Source organism: Phacochoerus africanus, chromosome 4, assembly GCF_016906955.1.
Source record: "Phacochoerus africanus isolate WHEZ1 chromosome 4, ROS_Pafr_v1, whole genome shotgun sequence".
Taxonomy (NCBI): Eukaryota; Metazoa; Chordata; class Mammalia; order Artiodactyla; family Suidae; genus Phacochoerus; species Phacochoerus africanus.
Window position 1 is genome coordinate 117239217 of NC_062547.1, and position 25130 is coordinate 117264346.

Sequence of the window (25130 nt, forward strand, 5' to 3'; positions counted from 1 at the left end):
ATACATGCATTCTTTCTCATATACATCTGCTGCATGAAAACACTTAACCTGTGTCCTCACTTATATTTACCAATGAGCACGATATAGAGACATCAGTAGCATTAAATCATTTTAGCAGAAAAGAGTAGTAAAAACATGATCCTACTTATCTCCATACTTTGTCAGTTTTTAAGATGACATTTTCCCTCACATGTTAATATTTATAAAACTGAGTTATCTCTTATAATTGATAGTATTTTCAATTAATTCTTTCTTGGTGGTAAATAAGGTACTAATATAATCAATGGCATTTTAGATTCAATGAAAATACAGTAATTTGATCATGGTTGGATATACAGCCCCTCTTACATATTGCTTTACCCTATTTACAACCTGGGCTATGCATATTCAGATATACATTAGTGGAATATACATTATATATAAACACAACAAGGCTTAATTTCATACTTCCTTAGAGTTTTGGGCTATTTTATACTATAAGTAATGGTGGATTATAAATGAAAAAAATTAATAAATTAGGACTTAAAAACTAACTGGAACCTGGCAGAAGATCTCATATACAACCAAAACGGCAAGAAAGAGCTCCATGTAACCGGGTAGGATGGAAAAAAAAGGTATCAAGTTAGGACTTGCATCCCTGGCAGGGATCTATAAGGAGGAGAAGGGACCCATGGGTGGACCCTTACCCTGGGATGTAAGCAGGCAGTTCTGGGGTTCTGCATAGAGGAGACAGCCCCCTTGACTTCTGGGAAATGCACTAGAACAGATAGAAGATCTGGAGAAGCCTAGATTCTAAAGAGGAGTGCACATGTGCTAGCTTGCTAACAAGCAGGGCAGAGAGCGCCTTGCACTGGCAGCTGCAATCTTGTCACACTTCCCAATCTGCAAGGGTTAGCACCATGGCTCTGCTCACTCCACACCACAGCCTGGTGTGAAATCTGGGGAAAGATTTGGTCTAGTTACACAGAGACAGAGTGGGGAGCTTGGGGTGTGATCTGGGTGGGATTATGGAGGCCATGGTCACTGCATGCATGGGGCAGGGGGTCTAGCCTGAGCAGATATTGTGAGCTTATGCACGGAACAGCATCACAAGAGCATGAAGCAGTTAAGCACTGGGTAAATTTCGGGAAGACCATCCCTTAGAAGGAGTATGCAGCAGTTCATTTCCCAGGGCAAGTGCCCCAACTCTGCCTACTCCACACAGCAGCTTAGTGTTGAATGTGGGCCAGAGAGATCTTGGGAGAAGTCTGCCACAGAGGCAGTTTAGGTCTCAGGGAGCAGTGCAGCCACCTTGATCCCCAACCCCAGCTTACTCCATACCATAGCCTACACCACACCACAGCCTTGAACCGGATCTCGGATGAACACAACAGAGAAAGGAACATGACATTGGGCAGCTTCTCAATGGCACTATGGATGCCTACACAGTCAGTGCACAGGTCCTCTGTGACCACATGGATCTCACTTGCTTCAACAATCACCTCCTTTGGTGCAGGACTCAAACTCATGGGCAATGGGAGCATGATTAAATCTGACCCTCGTGGCTTCTACTCCAACAACTGAGGAGTAAGCCTCACCCTTAACAGGGCGGCAACAGTCCACATAGCAGAGAGGAAACCCTGCCTCACATCCTGTAAAGGCTTTAAATCCTCCAAAACCAACCACAACCCCTATCAAGGGGAAAACAACCAACACACCCTGAGGAAAGATGTGGCTGGCGTTCATACTGAAACCAGCCCTCACACCAAAAATATTGGAAATGCACAATCTATTCAAATGCTCCCATGTAAAAACATCCCTCCAAGATCATAGTAGATAACTGTTTCTTGTAAATTCATAGAGACAGAAAATATTAAATAAAATAAAAAGGCAGAGGAACAATTCCCAATTAAAAGAACATGAGAAATCTCCTGAAAGAATAATTAATGAAATGGATTTTACCATTCAACTAGACACTAAGTTCAAAAAAGATGTAATAAAAATGCTAAATGAATTTAAAAATTTTATCGATAGTAATGCAGATTAATATAATAAGAAACTAGAAATTATAAAAAGGAGCCAAAATTAGACAACTCAATTACAAGATAAAAATCAATTGAGAAAAAGTGAATAGGAGTTCCCATCATGGCACAATGGAAATGAATCTGACTAGGAACCATGAGGTTTCGGGTTCAATCCCTGGCCTCACTCAGTGGGTTAAGGATCCGGGATTTCCATGAGCTGTGGTGCAGGTCACAGATATGGCTCAGATCTGGCATTGCTGTGGCTGTGGCACAGGCCAGCAGCTATAGCTCCAATTAGACCCCTAGCCTGGGAACCTCCATGTGCAATGGGTGCGACCCTAAAAAAAAGAGAAGTGAATAATAGACTGAATGATGCAGAAGAACAAATAAGTGATCTGAAAGTTGGAATAATGTAAATCACCCAACCGGAATGCAGACAGAAAGACAAATAAAAAAAAAAGAGAGAGAGAGAAAGCGACATGAGATCTATAAGAGAGTATTTGTAATGGCATGAGGACCAATACAAAATAGAGGTCCAGAAGAAGAAGAGAGAGAGTAGGGGAGCAAAAATGTATTTGAGGAGTTCCTGTTGTGGCTTAGTGGGTTAAGAAGGTGACACAGAGTTTGTGAGGATGCAGATTCAATCCCTGGCCTTGCTCAGTGAGTTGAGGATCCAGCATTGCCACAAACTGTGGTGTGGGTCACAGATGCAGCTCAGATCCAGTGTTGCTGTTGCTGTGGTATATGTCTGTAGTTGCAGCTGCAGCTCTGATTCGACCCCTGACCCAGGAACTTCCATATGCCACAGTAGAAGAAAAAAAAAAAATGAATTCGAAGATGTTATAGCTGAAAACTTCCCAAACTTAAAGAAACAGATACATGAAGCACAATGGGTCACAAACAAGATGAACCCAAACAGACCCACATCAGGACATATCACAATTAAAATGGCAAAAGTTAAAGAAAAGATTCTAAAGGCAGCAAGAGAAAAACAGAGTCAGTTAAGGGAATCTCCCCAAAAGCTATTAGCTGATATCTCTGCAGAAACTTTACATGTCGTAAGGGAGTGGTACAATATATTCAAAGTCTTGAAAGGGAAAAACCTGCAGCCTAGGATAATCTATCCAGCAAGATTATAATTTAAAATAGAAAGATAAAGAATTTTTCACACAAGCAAAAATGAAAGAATTCAGCAATACTAAACTTACCATAAAGGAAATTTTAAAGGGACTTCTTGGAATTCCCTTGTGGCACAGCAGGTTAAGGATCGGGCATTGCTGTAGCTGTGGCGCAGCCTGGAATTGCAGCGCAGGTTTGATCCCTGGTCAGGGAAATTCCATATGCTGCAAGTGTGGCCATAAAACAAAAACATTTTTTTAAAAAGGGTCTTCTCTAAATAGAAAAGAATCAAGAATCTATAGGAGAGGTAAAATTACAATAGGAAAGACAAATATATGGAAGGATTGAATTAACTTAAGTTAGTACATATATTAAAAACCAATAAAAATTGTAAAAGCAATTATAATTACAATTAACAGTAAAAAGATAAGCATGAAGATGAAAGATAGGACATCATAATCACGAATGCTGGGAATGGGAGTATAACAATGTAGATCTTTTAGAATGTGTTTGAACTTGAATGACTGTCAGTTTATAGCAAGTAGATATAGATATGGATCAACATACTTTCACAAATCAAAAACATACAATAGATTCACAAACACTGAAAAGAAAGGAACTCAAGCATACAACAAAAGAAAAACAAGTTACAAAAGGAAAAACAAAAAGAAGAAAAGAACAAAGAAAAACTACACAAAGAACTGGAAGACAAGAATTAGAATGGCAATAAGTACATACCTATCAATAATTACTTTAAATGTCAATGTACTAAATGCTTCAATAAAAGACAGAGTGGCAGACTGGATCAAAAAACAATCTGGAGCTCCTGCTGTGGTGCAACAGGATTGGCAGCATCTTGGGAGCACTGGGACATGGGTTTGATCCCTGGCCTGGCACAGTGGGTTGGGGATCCAACATTGCTACAGCTGTGGCTTAGGGTGCAACTATGGCTCAGATATGATCCCTGGCCCGAGAGCACCATACACCATGAGGTGGCCAATGCAAGAAGAGAGTATTACACACAAATGCACCCAATAAAGGAGCACATAAATATATAAAACAAACACTAACAGACAAAAAGTAAGAAATTGAGAATAATATAATATTAGTAGGAGACTTTAACACCTCACTGATATCAAAGGACAAATCATCCAGACAAATATTCAACAAGGCAACAGAGGTCCTATATGACACAAGAGACCAGTTGAGGGCAATTGACAACTACATGACACTATATGCAAAAAAACTGAGAAAACACATTCTTTTCAAGCATGCATGAATGTTCTCTAAGATAGATCACATACTGGGTCACAAAAAACACATGATCATCTCAAGAGACACAGAAAAATCATCTGACAAAATTTAATATTCTTTATGAAAAAACACTCATCAATTGGGTATAGAGGGAACATGTCTCAATATAATAAAAGCCATTTATGACAAACCTACAGCCAACATAATATACTCTCTGGTGAAAAGCTGAAAGTCTTTTCACTAAATTGAGGAACAAAACAAGGATGCCCACTCTCTTCATTCCTATTCAACATCGTATTGGAAATCCTAGCCAGAGCAATCAGACAAGAAAAAGAAATAAAAGGTACATAAGTTGGAAGAGAAGAAGTAAAAATGCCAAATAAATTGATCAAGATAGTGGGGTACAAGCTTAATATAAAGAAATCTGTTGCATTTCTTTACACTAAAAATGAAATATCAGAAAGAGAAAGTAAAAAACACCATCGCATTTAAAATTGCATCTCCCCTCCCTCCCAAAGAAACCCCAGCAATAAACTTAACCAAGGATGTGACAGACCTAAACACTGAAATCTATAAAATACTGATAAAGGAAAGTGAAGATGATTCAAAGAAATGAAAAGATATTCCATGGTCTTGGAATGGAATAACTACTATTGTTAAAATGGCCATACTTCCCAGAGCAATACACAGATTTAATACAATCAAAATAACCATGACATTTTTTTTTCACAGAACTAAAAAAACAATCCTGGAGTTTTCATTGTGGCTCAGAGGTGAGGAATCTGACTAGTATCCATTAGGATGCAGGTTCCACCCCTGGCCTTGTTCAGTGGGCTGAGGATCCAGCCTTGCCGTGAGCTGTGGTATAGGTTGCAGATGTGGCTCATATCCCATATTGCTGTGGCTGTGGTGTAGGCCAGCAGCTGCAGCTTCACTTCACCCCCTATGCGGGAACTTCCATATCCCCTGGGTGCAGCCTTAAACAAAACAAAACAAAACAAAACCCCAAAACCAAAAAACCCTGGAAAACCAAAAACTAACAATCCTAAAATTTATATGGAACCAAAAAAAGGTCCAGAACGACCAAAGCAATCCTGAGAAAAAAAAAGAACAAGGCTGGACACATAAAAATTCGAGATTTCAGACTACACTTCAGTAACTAAAACAGTGTAGTACTGGCACAAAAACTGACATATAGCTCAATGGAACATAATAGAGACCCCAGAAATAATCCCACACACCTATAGTCAATTAATATCCAACAAAGCAGGTAGGAATACACAATGGAGAAGACAGTCTCTTCAACAAATGGTGTTTGGAAAGTTGGACAGCTACATGTAAATCAATGAAATTAGAACACTCTTCCACACCTCATACAAAAATAAACTCAAATTGGTTTAAAGACCTAAATATAATACATGATACCATAAAACTCCTAAAAGAGAATATAGGAAAAACATTTTCCTAGCAATATTTTCTTAGATCATTCTCCCAAGGCAAAGGGAATAAATCCCAAAATAAATAAATGAGACCTAATCAACTTTAAAGTTTTTGCCTATCAACAAAATGAAAAGACAGTCTACAGGATGGCAGAAAATATTGGCAAATGATGCAACTGACAAAAATTATCCAAGATATATAAACAGCTCATATAACTCAATGTCAAAAACAAACAACCTAATCAAATAATGGGCAGAACAGTTAAAAAGACATTTTTTCCAAAGAAAACAGAGAGATGGCCAACAGGCATATGAAAAGATGCTCAAAATCACTAATTAATAGAGAAATGCAAATCAAAACTACAATGACATATCACCTCATACCAGTCAGAATGGCTGTCATCGAAAAGTGTACAAATAATAAATGCTGGAGAGGGTGTGGAGAAAAGGGAACCCTCCCACACTGTTGGTAGGAACGTAAATTGGTAGAGCCACTGTGGAAAACAGTATGGAGTTTCATTAAAAAACTAAAAACAGGAGTTCCCATTGTGGCGCAGTGGTTAATGAACCTGACTAGGAACTGTGAGGTTGCAGGTTCAATCCCTGGCATTGCTCAGGGGTTAAGGATCTGGCGTTGCTGTGAGCTGTGGTGTAGGTCGCAGATGAGGCTCGGATCCTGCATTACTGTGGCTGTGGCATAGGGCTGCAGCTACAGCTCTGATTAGACCCCTAGCCTGGGAACCTCCATATGCGGCCCAAGATAAAATGGCAAAAGGACGAAAAAAAAAAAAAACAACTAAAAATAGAGTTACCATATGATCTAGCAACCCTACTCCTGGGTAAATATCCAGAAAGGACTAAAACTCTAATTCAAAAAGATACATGCACCACAATATTCATAGCAGCACTGTTTATAATAACCAAGATATGGAAACAACCCAAGTGCCCATCAACAGGCAACTGGCTTAAGAAGATGGGGTATATATAACGGAATATTACTCAGCCATAAAAAAATGAAATAGTGCCACCTGCAGCAACATGGATGGACCTAGAGGATATTATACTTAGTAAAGTCGGAGAGAGAGAGAAAAATACTGTATGATATTACTTATATGTGTTATCTAAAAAATAATACAAATGAACTATACATGAAACATAAACAGACTCACAGACATAGAAAACAAACTTATGGTTACCAAAGGGGGGAGGTAGGGAGGGAAAAATTAGGAGTATGGGATTAACATGTAAAAGCACTATACATAAATGGATAAGCAACAAGGATTTCCTAGTTTGCAGAGGGAATTATATTCAGTATCTTGTAATAAGCTTAATGGACTTTGCTATACACCTGAAACGAACACAGTATGTAAATCAACTACACTTCAATTAAAAAAAAAAAACAAAAAACTTAAAGGCAGGAGTCCTGTGGTTAAACCCAACTCTGCCAGGAGTTAAACACTTCATCTCTTTGTGTCTCAGTACCTTCATCTGTAAGACAATTAAGGGGTGAGACTGAGTGATCATTAAAATTCCTTCCAGATTTCACATGCTACAGGTCCTGTGTAATTATATTGCTTGCCACTGTTTTATAATATAATCGCACAACAATTCCAATCATAATATCAATAAAACATGCTCTAAACCTGGATTAAAGGATTTATTAGAGATCAATTCTCATTTTGAACTCGACCAAGCTTTCTTTTTTTTCCCCAAAGTATATAATATATATTTAACAGCACTTAAGAAGACACCACTTGAGCTTTCTGAGCTTTCTTTTCTTTTTTTTTATGGCTGCACATGGCATAAAGTTCCATAAATTGTGGCATCTGGAAGTTCCTGGGCTAGGGTTCAAATTGGAGCTGCATCTGCAACCTATGTCACAGAGTGAAGCCAGGTATGGAACCTAAACCCTCACAGAGACAGTGCTGGGTCCTTAACCCACTGAGCCACAACAGGAACTCCCTCAACTAAGCTTTCTTTCTTCTTCTTCTTCTTCTTTTTTTTTTCCTTGCCACACCTGTGGCACTGGGAAGTTCCCAGGCCAGGGACTGAAATTCCATCACAGCAGCAACCTAAGCCACAGCAGTGACAACACTGAATCCTTAACCACTAGGCCACCAGGGAACTCCAATATTAGTATTTGGTATTTATTCAATATACCTCAGACGTAAACTCGGGTCTGTAAGTGCAATAAGAGAACTGGAATTTCTACTACTGTCCAACTGCTTATTCAAGTGAACTTCCACAGAAAATAAGGGGCTATCTCATAACACAACTGAGACCCAAGTGCCAACCACAGAACCCACTGATACACAGAGCAATGAGAAGCCCAAGGGTAAGATGCACATTTCAATATACAATAAAGACTGTATGCTTACTCCAACTCTCTAGTACCACATCAGCAAAAGTTGTTTTTGGAAAAGAAGATGGATAGCTGGCAAAGCAAGAGTTTTTTTGTGGTTTTGTTTTGTTTTTTTGAAGGGAATCAAGTTCAGGTGAGGGGAACTCAAAAGAAATGTGCAGGCTGCATGTCACAGGTGGAACTTGTACAAGTGATCTCACATATTCATTCAACACATACTATGAGCCTACTGTCAAGTTCTGTGACAGATGCTTGGGACTCAACAGTGAATAAGCCAAACAGGACGTTCAGCAACTACAGGCTGGTAATAATGCATATTGGACTCTGGCATAGGCTTGTGGCTACAGCTCTGATTTGACCCCTAGCCTGGGAACCTCCATCTGCCACATGAACGGCCCTAGAAAAGGCAAAAAGACAAAATAATAATAATAATAATGCAGATTGGATTGGGACCCAATCCAAACCCACATACCTGAGCAGTGGGTGGACCTACTGAGATGAAAATGGGGCAGCGGTGGAGGTTTTGAAAGAGGAGGATTTTAGGAAGAGGGAGGTTTTAAGCTGAGAAAACCTCTCACACGGAGAGAGGGCAAGAGGATTGAGGGGCTGAAAGTCAGTGATTCCCAGGCCATGCCCTGAGCACTTGCCTGTGCCAGGTGACTTAGATGCTAAGAGAGGTTGTGTGATAAGCTCCCCTTGTTTTGATGTGCTTATTTGGTTTCCTTTTGCCCTGTATTTTACTTTTATTTTTGGTTAGATTAATGCTTACAATTGAAAAGATTTATTTGGCCACGGGGGTGATATTCATGGAAGAAATTTCACAAAAATAAACAAAATCATAGAAAATAAAACAAAATTCTCTCACAGTTCTACCACAGAGATAGTCACTGTTATTTTACATAAATCCATTCATTATTATAGTAACTTGTTTTAAAAAATGAAATAAAAAACTATGCTTTTTCTTTCCTTTCCTTCCTTTTTTTTTTTTTTTTTTTTGGTCACACCCACAGCATGGAGAAGTTCCTGGGCCAGGGATTGAACCTACGTCACAGATGTGACCCAAGCCATAGCAGTGACAACACCAGATCCTTAACCAGCTGAGCCACCAGGGAATTCTAATACTTGGTAATTTCAACAGCAACTAAGGAGTTCCTGTTAAGGTTCAGAGGGTTAGAACCCAACTAGCATCCATGAGGATGCGGATTCGATCCCTGATCTTGCTCAGTGAGTTAAGGATCTGACATTGTCATGGGACGCAGAGTAAGTTGCAGATGTGGCTCAGATTTGACCCCTAGCTTGGGAACTTCCATATACCGCAGATACGGCCCTAAAAAAATAAAAAACAAGAACAGTGACTTTAAAATATTTCTGTATGGAGTTCCCATTGTGGTGCAGCAGAAATGAATCCAACTAGGAACCATGAAGTTGCAGGTTCGATCCCTTAGTGGGTTAAGGATCCGGCATTGCTGTGAGATATGGTGTAGGTCGCAGACACAGCTGGGATCCCGTGTTGCCGTGGCTACAACACAGGCTAGCAGCTGTAGCTCCGATTAGACCCCTAGCCTGGGAACCTCCATATGCCTTGGGTGCAGCCCTAAAAAAAGAAAGCCAAAAAAAAAAAAAATTCTGTAGTGACTAGGTAACACATGCACAGAACAAAAAGGACATAAAACTCTAAATATATAAAAAGGATAGAGTAAAATGTTAAGTCTCCCCTTTAGACCTGACCACCAATCACCCTCCCTGGAGAAAATGACTGTATTCAGTTTTTCCTGACATTTTCCTAATGTCAGAATCAGAAGGTCTGACGTGAGTACAGAGGTCATCTTCCGTTTCTCTGCCAGATGTTACACTGGGCTGTTCCTTCCCCGGGATACCACCCTTACAGCAAGAACAATGTGTTGTTTCCAGAACAGAGGGATGGGAAAGCACATGCTGGAGGTGAAGATCAAGAAGCCCCAGAAGATAAGCCCCAGGCCCCTTATTTATATCAAGCATGCTGAGGCACAGAAAGATGATGGGACTTCCCTAAGGTGACAGGGTTAGTCTGATTTAAAATCAAAATAATTGTAGGGAAACCAAAGCTAATTTCCTCAAATGTCTACAGATAGATTAATATCTGGATCACTAAATTGTTGTTAATAAAGTTGATATGCTTTATTCAGGGTACGAACCAGAATATATGAACCAGATAAAGTGGTCAACACATTAGAGACCAGGTAAGAACCTAGGAAAGGAGTTCCTTTTTAAATGAAAGTCAATTTCATTAACTAGTAATTTGGCAGCATTACATTGTTTAATATAAAAGTTAATTTCTATTTTAAATTAATTCATGCTCACTGTAAAAAAAAAGGCAAACTTTCTTTTAAAAACAAACAAGGAGGAGGTCCCAGTGTGGCTCGGTGGAAATGAATCTGACTAGTATCCATGATGATGTGGGTTCGATCCCTGGTCTCAGTGGGTCAGGGATCTGACATTGCCATGACCTGTGATATGGGTCACATATGCTGCTTGGATCCCAAGTTGCTGTGGCTGTGGTGTAGGCCAGTAGCTGTAGTTTAGATTCAACCCCTAGCTTGGGAACTTCCATATACCACAGGAACGGCCCTATAAAGCATAGAATAAAATAAAATAAAATAAAATAAAATAAATAAAAATGAAATAAAATAAAATAAAAATAAAAACAAACAAGGAGTTCCCATTGTGGCTCAGTGGGTGAGGATAAATAGAGTCCTCACAAAAAGTCATTGAGGATATGGGTTTGATCCCCAGCCTTGCTCAATGGGTTAAGGATTCAGAGTTGCTCCAAGCTGCAGAGTAGGTTGCACACGCGACTGGGATCCAGTGTTGATGAGGCTGTGGCATAGACCTGCAGCTACAACTCTGTTTCGATACTTAACCTGGAAATTTCCAGATGCAGTGAGTAGGACCCTAAAAACAAGCACTCAAAAATGGACATTTCCGCTATTATATAAGCTGTTCTTTTTTTACTTCACTGCTTACTTTGGGTAGCTTTCCACGTTAGTGCATTTACATCAATGTCATCTTTTCTAATTACTACTGAGTATTCTATTATATGCAAACACGATAAGTTAATCCAATAACTCCTGGTAGTTGGGTACTTAGAGTGTTTTAAAAGTTTTAATATCATAAACCTGCTGTAGTAAATATATTTTTATATACATCTCTGTCTATTATTTGATAAGGATAAACTCCTAGATATCTAATTTCTGGTTCAGTGTGTACATGTATTTATTTTATGTATGACCCATTGCATTTCAGAAAACCTAAATCAATCTAAAATTCCACCTATCATGTAACAAAATACCCATTTCTCTTGCCAATCTTTGGAATCTCTCTTAATCTAAGAAGTGATGGATGTTAACCTGCTTTAAAAACTCAAAAAACGTCCCCAAAGGAACTAGACCTATTAACTAGCTCTGCTCTTATTTTTTGCTAGTATACATTTGAACAACAAAGGGGAGACTAGGGTATTTCAAAGCCAAAGTTCCAAACCTTTCATACTAAATATGAACCATATCCACAAGGATTAAAAACTATGCAAAGTAAGAATTCTCCCTAAACTCCAAAGAACATTTACAAGATCATAAGGATGAAGAAACAGCTTAGATAGCCATCTTGGGAGATGATTTCCCTTGAAATGTGGGTAACGCCCTTGAGGCATTTCAACAAACGGGATCTAAGGCTTCAGTACTTAGAGGAGAGGACAGCTGGTTAATTACATATATATGAAGTGAGTCAGAAGGCAGGATGGTCTTAAAAACTGAATGTATATGTCTGGGCACATATACATGAGAAAGAAAAATGAGTAAGGTATCCAAATAGACTAGGTGATAGTATGACAATAGCTCCCTTCCTTAAAACTTCTCTTTGTTAGGTACCCGACTTGGCAGGGTCTTCAAGACCCTTTTCTTTGACAGGCATTATTTTGATGGATGGGGTAGAATAAGCAGGGGGCTGCTGGTAAAGAGTGAACTGTCCCTTTTAAAAAAATTATTCACAGGTAATTAGAAACAACCTGTTTTAAAAAAATTTTTTGAGAGATAAGCTCTAAAGTAGTGGTTCTCAAAGTGTAGTTCCCATATGCAGCATCAGCATTACCTGGGAACTTGCTAGAAATCCAAATTCTCAGGCCCCATTCCAGACCTCCTGAATCCAAAACTCTGGGGGTGGGGCCGGAATCTGTGTTTTAACAAGTCTTCCTGGTGATTCTGCTGCATTGCCGTCAGGTATTTAAGTAATTAAATTATTTACTGTCAAGGTTTTCAAGGTGGTTTTTCCTCTTTTTTTTCAAGTTAGTTAATTTTCTGAAGTTTGGAAAATGTAAAATTATATAAAGATGACAGAGGACATGAATTAAATACATCTTCCTAAGAAGAATATGGTGCTTTAAGTAGAATTGTGGGTCTGGCATTTTGAAGTGCGTGTTTCAGCAAGGGGTGGGGGCCTGTTTTATGTAAAGCGAAGTGGCTTCTTCCAGGATGGGATTCCTGCAGTCCCTCACAGATGGTCTACATATTTCCATAAAATTCTATCTACTCTGAATTTGTTTGTCATTTGACTCATTTACTTAGGCTTATTATGACAAAATGTCATCTTGACCAAAGAAAATATTTTCCTAAAAATCTCTGAAGAGAGATCAAAGGTTTTGACACAATGCTTAAAATAGACTGTATTATGCTATGCACATGTTGAAAAACTATATGATTCTCCTGAGGGGAAAATGTGTTTGAATAGTATCTTGTTAATTTGTTCCTGTGGCTAGGCAGAGAAAGTTTTCTTCCAAGATCCTGTGGACTGTATACGTTCAACTTTTTAAAAAACTGTCAAAGTGTTATCCAAAGATTCTACCGCCTTACATTCATACCAGCAGTGTAAGAGAGCACTAATTGTTTCTTACCTCGCCAATACTTGGCATGGTGGTATAGCCATTTTATTAGGACTGTAGTAGTATCTAATGGTGATTTTAATTCTTATTTCCCGAATGACAAATGATATTAGCAGCTTTACCATTATTTACCATTTGTCTATCTTCTGATTCAACGATTTCTTTTTTTTTTTTTTTAATTTCAAGATAAATAAAAACATTGGAAGTTCCCCAGTGGTGTAGTGGCTGGGACTTGGTGCTTTCACCACTACAACCTGGGCTCAATCCCTGGTCTGGGAACTGAGATCCTACATCAAGCCACTGCCCTCTGTGGCATAAACAAACAAACAAATTACAAGTCCACACAAAGGTGTGGATCTTTGCTATGGACTGAATTGTATCCCCTCCAAATCTCTACATTGAAGCTCTAACCCCTAATGTGACTATTATTTGGAGGGCCTGTACGGAGGTAATTAAGGTTAAAAGAGTCATAAGGGTAGGGCCCTGATAGGATAGGTTTAGTATTCTTATATGAGAACACACGTAGCTCATGGTCTCCGACCACAGCTCCCAAGAAAGATAAGGGCATGTGAGCACACAGTGGGATGGCAGCCAACTAGAAGCCAGTAGAAGAGGTTTCATCAAAATAAAACCATCCTAGCACCTTGATCTTGGACTTCTAGTGTCCAGATCTGTAAGAAAACGAGTGCTGTTTAAGCCACCCAGCCCATGGCATTTTGTTTTAGCAGCTGGAGCTGACTAGTACAGCCTTCACAGAAGCATTCGTATTATTTGGAAGAGTCAAAAACTAGAAACCACACAAACGAATGGATACACAAGTTATGGTAGACACATATTCAAAGGAATACTACAGAGCAATACGAATGAAAAAACTATTGATGTACACAACAACATGGATAAATATCAAAACAATAATGCTAGGTGAAACAAATCAGACAAAAAAAAAGTCTTGGTATAATTACTCCATTTATATAAAACTCTAGAAAATTTTGATAATCTACTGTGACAGAAAGCAGGTGTGTGGTTGCCTGGGAGGTGAGGTGTGCTGAAGAGTTAGAGGGAGAGGTTACAAAGGTACAGGAAGAAACTTTAGGGAGCGACGGACAGGTTTACTAGCTTGACTGCGGTGATGGTTTTATGAATATGTATGTCAAAACTTGACAAATCATATACTTAAAATATATTCAGTTTAGAGTGTGCCAGTTATAGTGTTACTGAACCAGACGGGTCCATTAGCCTGCCCCAAGTAAAGCCAACCTCCTGACACTGTGTTATGGTGAAGGAAAGTTTGGTGTTTATTGCAACACACCAACAGAGGGCCAAGCCAGGAGAAGGGGCAGTTCATGCTCAAAAGACCTGAACTCTGTGACAGCTTTCAGGGAAGGGTTTTTTTTGTTTGTTTGTTTTTTGTTTAATTTTTATTTCTTTTGGCCTCGTCCATGGCATGTGGATGTTCCCAGGGCCAGGGATTGAACCCACACCACAGCAGTGACTATGCTGAATCCTTAACCCACTGAGCCACCAGGGAACTCCCAGGGAAGGGTTTTTAAAGACAAGGTGAGGGAGAGGGTGGCCGGTGCCTGATCAGTTTGTGAACATCCTTCTGATTGATTGGTGGTAAGGTAACCAGGTGATGCTTCAGGAGTTAGCATCATCAACCTACTGGTTCCAACCAATTTGGGGTCTACCAGCTGTTAGTCAGCAGTTAACTTCTATCTGGTGGGGGGTTTTAGTATCTTCAAAGCAATGAAAGGCTATGACTCAGAACATTATCTGCCTTTGAGGAGGAACTGAAGGTCCTTGACTTTGTTTTACAGCTAAAATACTATGATTTTTGCCTTGCTTGACTGTTTTCCTTTCTGTGTTTTCTCACCTCTCTGATTAAGTTTTCTCTTTGGAACATGGGGAAGGCCTAGTGGGCTAAAGCTTTTCCATATACAAGAGGCCAAAGGACACAAGGGGTGGGGGCTGTTCCCAGAAAGGCCCACAGTCTCCTACTCATTTCAATAACTCAATAGGCTGTTAAAAAAAAAAAAAAACTTCTTACAGAATTCCTGTTTTCACCAGGAAACTCTAATTTTGTGTTAAATAGATTTTCTTTTCTCCAGTCCAATAAAGAAATGGAAAAGAAAATGCCTTGTCCAGAAAAGGCTGTGTCATATGTACAGGAATCCATGGTTTTGTATTTTTCCTTGTGGGGAGTCTAGAACAGAACCCTTGCCCCACCCCCAACCTCCAGCCCTTTCATTACCATTGGAGGTAAAACAAAACAAAACTACAAAATCAAAGAACATAAAACAGGTGGCAGCAAAACCCCAAACTAGCCAACAAATGATTATACCTGGGTCTTATCTTTTGTTTTTGCAAGCCTAAGTGGCTCTACTGGATACTGTAGTAAAGCACAAAAACCTTCTATGCAATCTTTCAATCACATTTGGTAATTTGTATCAGGAATATTATATTACAGAAAAGATTCTACAAATAAAGACACTAAAATCTATAATAATAAGATATCAGCTCACCTGAGGCAAAACTGCCAGTGCAACCCAAGTTGGACATACAATTCCACTGGCAACTCAAAATCTGCTTCAATTTCACAGAATGCTTGAAAGATAAAACAGGGTTTGTAGTTCCCACTGTGGTGCAGGGGAAACAAATCCAACTAGTAACCACGAGGTTGTGGGTTCCATCCCTGGCCTTGCTCAGTGGGTTAAGGATCTGGCATTGCTGTGAGCTGTGGTGTAGGTTGCAGATGCCCCTGGATCCTGTGTTGCTGTGGCTGTGCCCTAGGCCGGCGGCTACAGCTCTGATGAGATCCCTAGTCTGGGAATCTCCATATGCTGCGGGTGCGGCCCTAAAAAGCAAAATACAAACAAACAAAAAACCAAACCAAACCAACCAACGAAAAAAACCCCAGGGTTTGATTTGTAGCTTTAAGCTAAGTTCATAACAAATACGATGGGTTTATCACACTTTGGGGTTTTCACTAATTCATGTTGAAATCTGGCTGAAACAGCAGGGAAGGAGGCTTCCTAAAGAAAGTCCTTTGTGTATGGGAGGAAATTCCTTCCAAAGTTGCACTGTGCAATTCCATTCTACTGTGCTGTCGATGTCGGTTTTTGTTGTGTGTGTGTGTGTTACTGTTGTTTGTTTTTGTTTTAAAGTACAGATGTCCTAGGCTTTAAGCAAATTTTTTTGTGCTTTGGCTCCCTAGCTTACAAGTGGTGGTGGGGGGGAACTCAAAACTATGCCTGATGCTGAAGCCCTTGCTCTGGTACTCTATGTAAAGTAGAGAGGATTTCTGGGAGGCCTACCATCAACCCTACCCAGTGTATTCCCCTTGTATCTCCTCTTAGCTTCCACTTGCATTAACTCGCTTCTGGTTCCCAGCTGGAGAGCACAGATTGCACCTGCTCCGAAGGCCAGCGGGGGCCCTGCCTCACCCCAGCCTCGGTTGCTCGTGCACGGACACAGGAACCCACCAGGGGTCACTGCAGCCTCAGAGCTATTGTGCCCGTCCGTGCTGGACACAGCCGGTCGCGCGGAAGCGTGGGACTGCGGGCACGGAACGCCAGGGTCCGAGTAGAGCTGCGCCCTGCCTTCCAGCAAACCTCTGGATCTCCTCAGGAAGCCGACACTGTGAGGTGGCCAGGGTCCCAGACGGCGAGATGGCTCGGCCCCGGCGCAACGCGGGTTTTCGTGCGGACCTTCAGCACCTCGCCATTTGACCACCTCCGCTCCGCCCTCCATCCCCAGCCGAGACCCCGCCCAGAAGGGACGACCCCTTCCCGGCCACTGGGTCCCCGCTTCGCTCCGGGTCCTTTTGCGGACGCCCAGGCCCGGTCCAGCTGCACCTGGGCTGCTCCCGCCCCGGACACCACCCCTAGCACCGCCTAGAGAACTTTCCCGGGAGCCGCCGCGGCCTGGCGCGCCCAGGGCACACCCCACCCGCCCGCCGGCCGCGTTCCCAGCCGGGGCGCCCGCCCCTTCGCCCTCAAGTCCCCCGACTGCCAGCTTCTCTGAATCTCTCGCAGAAGCAGCACTCTGCCGCCGGGGCAAGGGGTTCTCGGAGGGAGAGCTTCAACTTGGCCACACACAGAAACCCGTGATGAACTCGGGGATCCTCAGACGGGATCCGCGCCCCGCGACGAGCTGACCTCTGCTCCGCGGGTCGTGGTAAGGAGACTGATGTCCTTTCCGACCCTTTTCGGGCTTCCCGGTGCCCGTGGGCTGGGGGCGGGGTGGAGATAGCTGATTGAGAGGCGACCCTCGCCACTGCCCCTGCAGTGGGGTCGGAACGTCGTGGGTACCGGGTACCCCTTGACACAAAGGAACAGCCCAGTGTTCCCCAATCGGCGGACCAGACTGACGGCTGCGGTGTGGGGTGGGAGCTGGAAGTGCGCGCCCGCTGGGGACCCTCGCGGCGGAGGAGAGGCCTTTGCGTTGAGGCAGCGCATCGGCCGGGCGTGGGTGGCGGGGGCTGCAAAGCTTCTAGAGGCTTCCAAGCCCGGGGAGGGCCTGGAGCTTTCGTCCCTCCCTTTTCTTGTCTCTTGTCCCCTTTGACAGGCGACTTTTGTCGTCCCCAGGGTTGCGGGAGGGGCCGCGGTGCCCCCGCCTTCGGAGGAGCCCGAGCCTCAGGATGCGCGGGGACGCGCCGCCGCCCTCCGCGCCCAGTTCCGCCGGCGCTGCCCGGGCGGCTCCCGGGCGCTGACTCTCCCGGGCTTCTCCGTGCTCCTTACCTCCTGCTAGCGCCCGGCCGCGGGTCTTCGCCGCCCTGGACCCCGCCGGCAACCGGTCCTCTCGTCCTCGCCGCAGCGCGGACAATAAATTAATGCCTCGCTTCTGAGGGGAGGGGGCGGCTCGCGCTGGGTCGCAGCTTTTTCACCCGGCCAAGGCCGGCCACAGCCGACATGGGCTGTTTCTGCGCTGTTCCGGAAGAATTTTACTGCGAAGTTTTGCTTCTGAATGAATCCAAGTTAACCCTCACCACTCAGCAGCAGGGCATCAAGGTAGGCGCGGGCCGGGGGTGGGGGTAGGGGCGCAGCCGGGCGGGCTCGGGGGTCGGTGGCTTTGTCCAGGGCTGTCACCCGGCGGGGCGGGCGGCTGCGGTCCAGCGAGATGGGAACGAGCGACAGCCGCCCCCCGCGCTCAGGCTGAGGGTAGACGTGTCAGGGTGGGTTAACTTTAAGTCCTTCATAAAGGAAAGTAAGTTTGACGTCTCGTAGGATAGTCCACGTTTCTGCAACTGCAACCCAAACTCTTCCCTACTTCGGTTTTCTTCAGAAGCTTTTAAGCCCCTCATCCCCGCCCCTCGCAGCTCGCGAAGAAGCGCAGAATTGAATATAAAGGCAGCATACAGTGTTAATGGCACGATTTCCTTCGGCTTTGTTGAAGGCTTTTTTCTTGTTAGGGTTATTCGGAAAGTAAAATAGTGCACTCATTGAAACACTTTTATGGGGTGGTTGTGAATGTGTCGCCTGTGTTTGTGGTTGGGTAATGCTACATTTGGCCGGAAAATAATTTCCTTTTCCAAAAGCAACCTGGTTTTATCTCTACGTTTAAGTAAACATCTGTCATATCGAGGTAATAACTTTGCACCTCTTTGTGGGTCATTAAAATGCAATTACTGCTATTAACCTAGGGAACCCCAAACACAAAGGTTGTGGGAGCTTACAGACATCCACTTCCTTAATTTTGATGTGTTCTTATGTTTGTGGTTGACAACCTGATGGACGCGCCTGCGCGCTTGTTTTTTTTTTTTTTTTTTTTTCTCGCAACAACGTAGCTACCTAGAGACGATCGGAATCTGGAGTGTTTTGTTGTTTCCCTTTCTCCTTCAGTTTTAAATCACTGAGGCATTTTAGATACCTTATCAGCTGAATCTGATGAAGGGAAACCATCCTTTCTTTTTCCCTCCCTCCCATACACCAGTCCGTCTGTGAAATCAAATTCAGGCTGCCAATTGTCCTCTCCTAGCCTTGTCATCTCAAAAGTTAATCCTAATGGCGTAGGCTCTGGGGATTTCCTGGTGTGAATCAGTTTTTACTTAGCTTTTATGCATACTGGAGTAACTGTTCCTGACCAAAAAAAGCTTCAGCTTTGTTATTACCATTCTTGGTGTACAGAATTTTAATTTCACAGTTGTCTTTTTTTTTTTTCTTCAGGAGCAAGGGGTTAAAAATGATCAATTAAAGCCACAGATAAAATTAACCCTTTAGGAAATTGTTTTGAATACTGTTTCCTTGTAATTATAGTAAGTGAAAGTCAGATTCTCTTTTAGTGTTTTCTTTCAAGGCCAATAAAAGGCTCTCTTTTAGGAGAGAGTGTTCATTGTATATTTTTAACTTCTTATGTTCTAATGCCCAACCAGCCCCCCACCCCCATGCAATCTGGAAAAGAACTTACTTTACAAGATGATGTAACATTCTTTGGTGTGCTGTGTGAATAAAATAGGCAAAATTCACAAATAACCCATACATTTTTGATAATACATAGATGCTCATTGGCTTAGAACAATTAGAGAAAGATAACTTATGATCTGATTCTAAAGTAACAAAGAAATCTTTCTGAAGTCTAAAGTCATCTGGTGTGTGAGCTTCCCATTTAATCATGAAAGCCCTACTCCTGTCAGCTCTGGAGCCTGTGCATTATTCTGTCATGAGAGCAGCCAAGACTTGGGATCAAATGGAATAATTTTGTCAAAGAAACATGAATCAGAAAATCCTGATTCATAATTACTTTTTATAACCTGATGGTGCTTATCTTGTTTTACAAATAGGTTGAAAACTGGTGACTGATTCAAAGGCCATGACAACTTTGTAAAGCTGTTATTTTGGGTATATGCCATTTAACTGAACAGTAATTTAAGCAATTTTTTGTTGGAAGTAATCATTTTGCAACAGACTTGGCCTCTTTCAGTGTCACAAAAGCATGCCACAATTATTTTGATGGCCATATGTGTAACACACGTGTCTGCTAAAGTTAACCATGTTATCTGTAACTACATGCTACTATAAAATGCACGTGTTAAGCGTCTATCTACTTGTGGTATGTACTAAATGCATATTTACAAATGGTATAATATATGAACAGTGTCTCATATGTAGATGGTATTCAAATGCTGAATGAATTTGTGTACATTACTCTGTGCATGCTTGACATTTTCTTCTGCTTTAGTTTGTAAATGAAATAAACAATTACTTGAAAGTAATTGTTTAGTAGTAAAATTACTATTATAGTGGGTAGCACATTTGATAATTTTGGTTATCACTAATTAAAGTCAAAGTTAAGCATATGATATTTTCCCTGAAATTAAAACAGAAAAATCTTTTTTGGGTGAAAATATTTCCTAATATTTATATGGAGATGGCCCTTTTTCACCTATCTCAAATGAAGATATCTAATCTTGTGTTAAAATTATTCATACATTTCATCTTTTTATGAAAGGAATTTTTGATTCCTATATAGTTACCTAAAACTTTGTTTGCATTACTGTTATAATAATGCATTGTAGCTTAAAAAAGATTAATTGTAGTAAAGAGAAGTAAAGGACAAATGAGAGAAGCTTGGTAAAACACTTTTTTCTTTGTGCTGTTTTTGAAAAGCACTCTTTGGATTTGTTTAAGCACCAAATTACTCATTGAAAAGGTAGTTATGAAGTGATTTTCTGCAACTCAGATCAAAGTTTTTCATTGACTTGAGAAAAAGAATTGATGTATTTGTTCCCATGGAAAACATTTCAGCCTGAAGACAATAGTTATGCATCTTATATGTTAAGATGAGTAGCGTTTAAATGGAAAATAATTAATTCACAAAATAAGACACAGTATCTTTGCGTTCATACTAATGTGATGTATAAATTTGCCATCTTCTCTTGCTGTAGAGGTAACCTCACCTTGACAAACAGAAAGTCTTTTGCAAGCAGTTCGTAGTTTGAGCCCTGTCCAAGATTTAAAAACCCAAGTTTATATAAACTGAATGCTATTGGTTCTGTCAAGCCACACAATAGCTTTTAGCTGTGTGTGCTCTGCTGCTATCTCTGTTGTTTATTTTAGTAAGAATTTCTGCTGTGGTTGGTCTCTTGGTTTTTTGAGCAATGTTTGTTCAGGGAAACTTTTGTTATATCGTTTGCAGTGTTCTGTGCTGGGGGAGTTCACAGTCTTCCTTTTCGTCCTCTTTGAAAGCAAAACTTGAATGTGGCTCAGACTACTTTTATAACTTGTGTGATTAACAAAAGTATTTTAGGGGAAAAAAAGCATTAGGTTTGATGATTGAGTCCTCAAAATCGCTCCTGCAAGTAAGAACCAGTTTTTCGTTTCAGCAAGATTTTAGTTCTCAGAGTAGTTATGTAATAAACTCTGAGGGGCTTACTTTTCCCTCAGTGTGTTTGACTAAATTAATGAAACCAACATCACAGCAATATGGAAATTACATTAACTGTTTTTTAAACAGCTTTGTTGACAATTCACACAGTTTTTAAATGAAGATACTTCCTAATCATCCTGAGGTTCCTGAGGAAATACTGTGAGTCAGTTTTGATGCTTTGATTAAAAACTTCCTAATAAACTAGAAAAACAAAGTTAGGTGCCTAAATTTATATGCATCTCACTTACCATGAATTGGAATTTTCATTCCAGTTGGACTTGTAAGGAAAACATCTAAGGAGATTGGGGAAAAGCAACAGTTTTTCACAAATCATATTAATTATATTTGTGAATACCTCTGTCTTTTGATACCACATATATAAGGTACAAGGTGAGAGACCTTATAAACATAGGTTGAAGCAAGTAATCATACACCAACATTTCTGTTAATGTAAGATTGACTGGGGGTCTTGATTGGTTAGTAAAATAGGACTGGGATAGAAGTACCCCTCTTTCACACTGCATCTAGGTTTCTAAAAGTCACATGTGATATTTGTCTCATGGCTGTTTAAGATGAACTGCTATGTAAATGCTACCACAAAATTTTAAGAAGTGATTGAAAATATTTTTCAGCTTTATTGAGGTATAATTGACAAATGAAATGGTAATATATTTAAAGTGTGCAACTTGATGGCTTACTATATATATATATATACATTATGAAAGGATTCCCACCATCCTGCCATTGAATTATCACCTTCATCACCTTGCATATTTACCTTTTTTGTTAAGTGCACCTAAATTTGCTCTTAGCAAATTTCGATAACAGTATAGCTTTATCTTGTATAGACACATGCTATGTGTTAGATTCTGAGACTTAAATTTCCCCTCACTTTTACAAGAAGTTGTTGTTCCTTGAAAAAAAATGATTAAAAATGTCACTTATTATCTATGGTTTGCAAGTGATTTAAAAGCTGTTTAAGAGGGAAAGCGTTGTTTGGTATCTCTGAGTAATAGCTATCCTTCTCTTGGAACTTAGAATTTTCCTCGGTCAATGGTGGGTCACACTTTTTGTAGCCCCATTAGAGTAATTGTTCTTGAATTAGATAATGTTAAGCTGGAACTAACATTTAATTAAACTTAAACCAATGCAGAACTTTTGTTGCTTTTAAGCATGGCTAGTATTCAGACTGCTATAAGAAAATACCACAGACTGGGTAGCTTATAAACAAGAGAAACTTATTTCTCATAGTTTTAGAGGCTGAAAGTCTGAGATCAGGGAGCCAACATGGTTGAGTAAGGATCCTCTTCCAGGTTGAAAACTTCTTGTTGTGCCCTTATGTGACAGGAGGGGCTTGGGAGCTCTGCTGCCCTGCTTTATAAGGGCACTAATCCCAAAGGCCCCACCTCCTAAAAACCACTGCATTGGGGGTTAAATTTCTGACAGATGAATTTTTTTGGGGACATAAACATTCAGACCATAGCAGGTGGTGATAAAGTTAAATCTGAAGTAATTGTAGGGTCTAGAGTTCCCTGGTGACTCACCAGGTTAAGGATCTGGCATAGTTGCTGCTGTGGCTCAGATCGATGCTGTGGTGTGGATTCGATCCCTGGCATGGGGACTTTCACATGCCACAGGTGCAGCCAAAAAAAGAAAGAAAGAAAAAAAAGAGTTACAGGATCAAAAGTCCGAACTTGACTTTCCATTAGCCATATGGACAGTGGCTAGTTATTTTCATTACCAAACAAAGATAGGAAACTCATTTTCAGTGGTTTATGTCAGGTTGCATCATAGTGGAGCTAGGTAATTCTTTGTTGTGGGTTGCTGTCTCTTCCATTGTAGGATAATGGCTGTTTAACAGTATTTGTAGCTTCTAGTCATTAGATGCCTTAGCACCTCTTGCCTAATTTTGACAATAAAAACATCCCCAGATGTTGCCAAATGTCCCCTTAATGGGCAAAATCACCTCTTTTGAGAACCACCACCCATTGCGTGGAAGGCTAGCACCTTCCTTTATTTTTCTGGGTTTGGTGCATAGCCTTTCACGTTGAATGCAAACTAACTTTTTTTTTTTTTTTTTTGCTTTTTTAGGGCCGCACCTGTGGCAAATGGAAGTTGCCTGGCTAAGGGTCTAATCGGAGCTACAGCTGCTGGCCTATACCACAGCCACAGCAATACCAGGTCCAAGCCACGTCTGTGACCTACACCACAGCTCTGGGCAATGCCGGAGCCTCAAGCCGCTGAATAAGGCCAGGGATTGAACCTGTGTCCCCCTGGATACTAGTCAGATTTGTTGCCACTTAGCCACAACTGGAATTCCCAAACTAACTTTTGGATGCTGTCTTTTTTCTCTTTTGGAGGGATGGATGGTGTGCCTTACAGATAGTGGAAACAATGTAATATCTTTTTTCTTTTTAATAATTTTATTGAGGTATAGATGATTTACTTTGTTCTAAATCAAATTTCTGCTGTACAGCAGAGTGGTTCAGTTATTCATGTGTATTCTTTTCCATTTTGGTTTAGCACATCATATTGAGTACAGTTCCCTATACAGTAGGACCCTGTTGTTTACCCATCCTATATATAGTAGTTTGCATCTGCTAATCCCAAACTTCTAATCCTTCCCTCCCCCACGGCAACCAGTCTGTTTCTGTTTCATAGATATGTTCATCTGTTTCCTATTTTATATTCCACATATAAGTGATTTCATATGGTATTTGTCTTCCTCTTGCTGACTTCACTTAGTATGATAATCTCTAGGTCCATTCATGTTGCTGCAAATGGCATTTCATTCTTTTTTATGGTTGAGTCATATTCCATTGTGAATATATACCACATCTTTATCCATTCATCTATTGATGGTCATTTAGGTTGCTTCCATGTTTTGGCTACAGTAAATAGTGCAGCTGTGAACATGGGAGTGCACGAAAACAATGCAATATCTGTATCTTTTTCTTAATGTTCTTATACCAGGAACAGTATACTGAAGTGATTAAAAATGTGGGCTCTAGGTCAGATCACTTGGATTTGCATTTTGTCTCCACTGATTACTCATAGCTGTGGGGCCTTCAGAAAAATACTTATCTTCTCTGAATCTCAATTTCCCATCTGTAAAATAGGCTAAAATAATACCCACTTCCTAAGTTCACGGTGCCTTGGATATAATAAGCACTCAGAAAATGTTAACTTGATTCTTTCTCCTCATTTTCTCATCTGCTCCTTCTTCTGTTAGTGCTTCATTCGTGTATACATACAAAGTTCAACCTTACTGTTTGAGTTGGCACCCTACCTGATCTAGACCTTCAGCAGATCTGTGTGTCCTCCCAAACTTGCTCTTTGGGTACGTAGAACTGCTCAGAGTCCCAAACATACCAGATTCTCTAGTGCCTTATGTGTGGGGTTGCTGCTGAGTGGTACCCTTTAGCCTTTCCCTAAGTACACACTCCTATGAACTCATCTTTTAAGACTTGAATTGAGTGTCCCATCTGCTAGAAAGCCTTCAACCCAGCCTGACCTGCTAGAGTTAAGTGCTTGTCAGTGCCTTGCACACATCCTGTTATAGCACTTAGCACATTGCAAGCACTATTTCTGGACATGTCTGTGTCCCCCAGAAGCCTGAAAGCCCTTACCTGTGATCCCCAGCAGCTTGAGCTGTACACCACATGTAATAAATGCTTATT

At 41.0% G+C, this 25130-nt stretch overlaps 1 protein-coding gene and 1 pseudogene across 2 annotated transcripts in view; one reads left to right on the forward strand and one right to left on the reverse strand.

The window, feature by feature from the left end:
* Positions 1-16234: 16234 nt before the first annotated feature.
* LOC125124713 (uncharacterized) lies at positions 16235-17543 on the reverse strand (annotated as a pseudogene).
* Positions 17124-25130, forward strand: part of EPB41L4A (erythrocyte membrane protein band 4.1 like 4A) — a 264522-nt gene continuing 256515 nt past the window's right edge. For both annotated transcript variants that reach the window (XM_047778430.1, XM_047778432.1), the window contains exons 1-2: positions 17124-17262; positions 17673-18095. In XM_047778430.1, the coding sequence (XP_047634386.1) occupies positions 17997-18095 (99 nt within the window). In that variant the 5' untranslated portion in view covers positions 17124-17262; positions 17673-17996. The remainder of the gene's footprint in view (positions 17263-17672; positions 18096-25130) is intronic.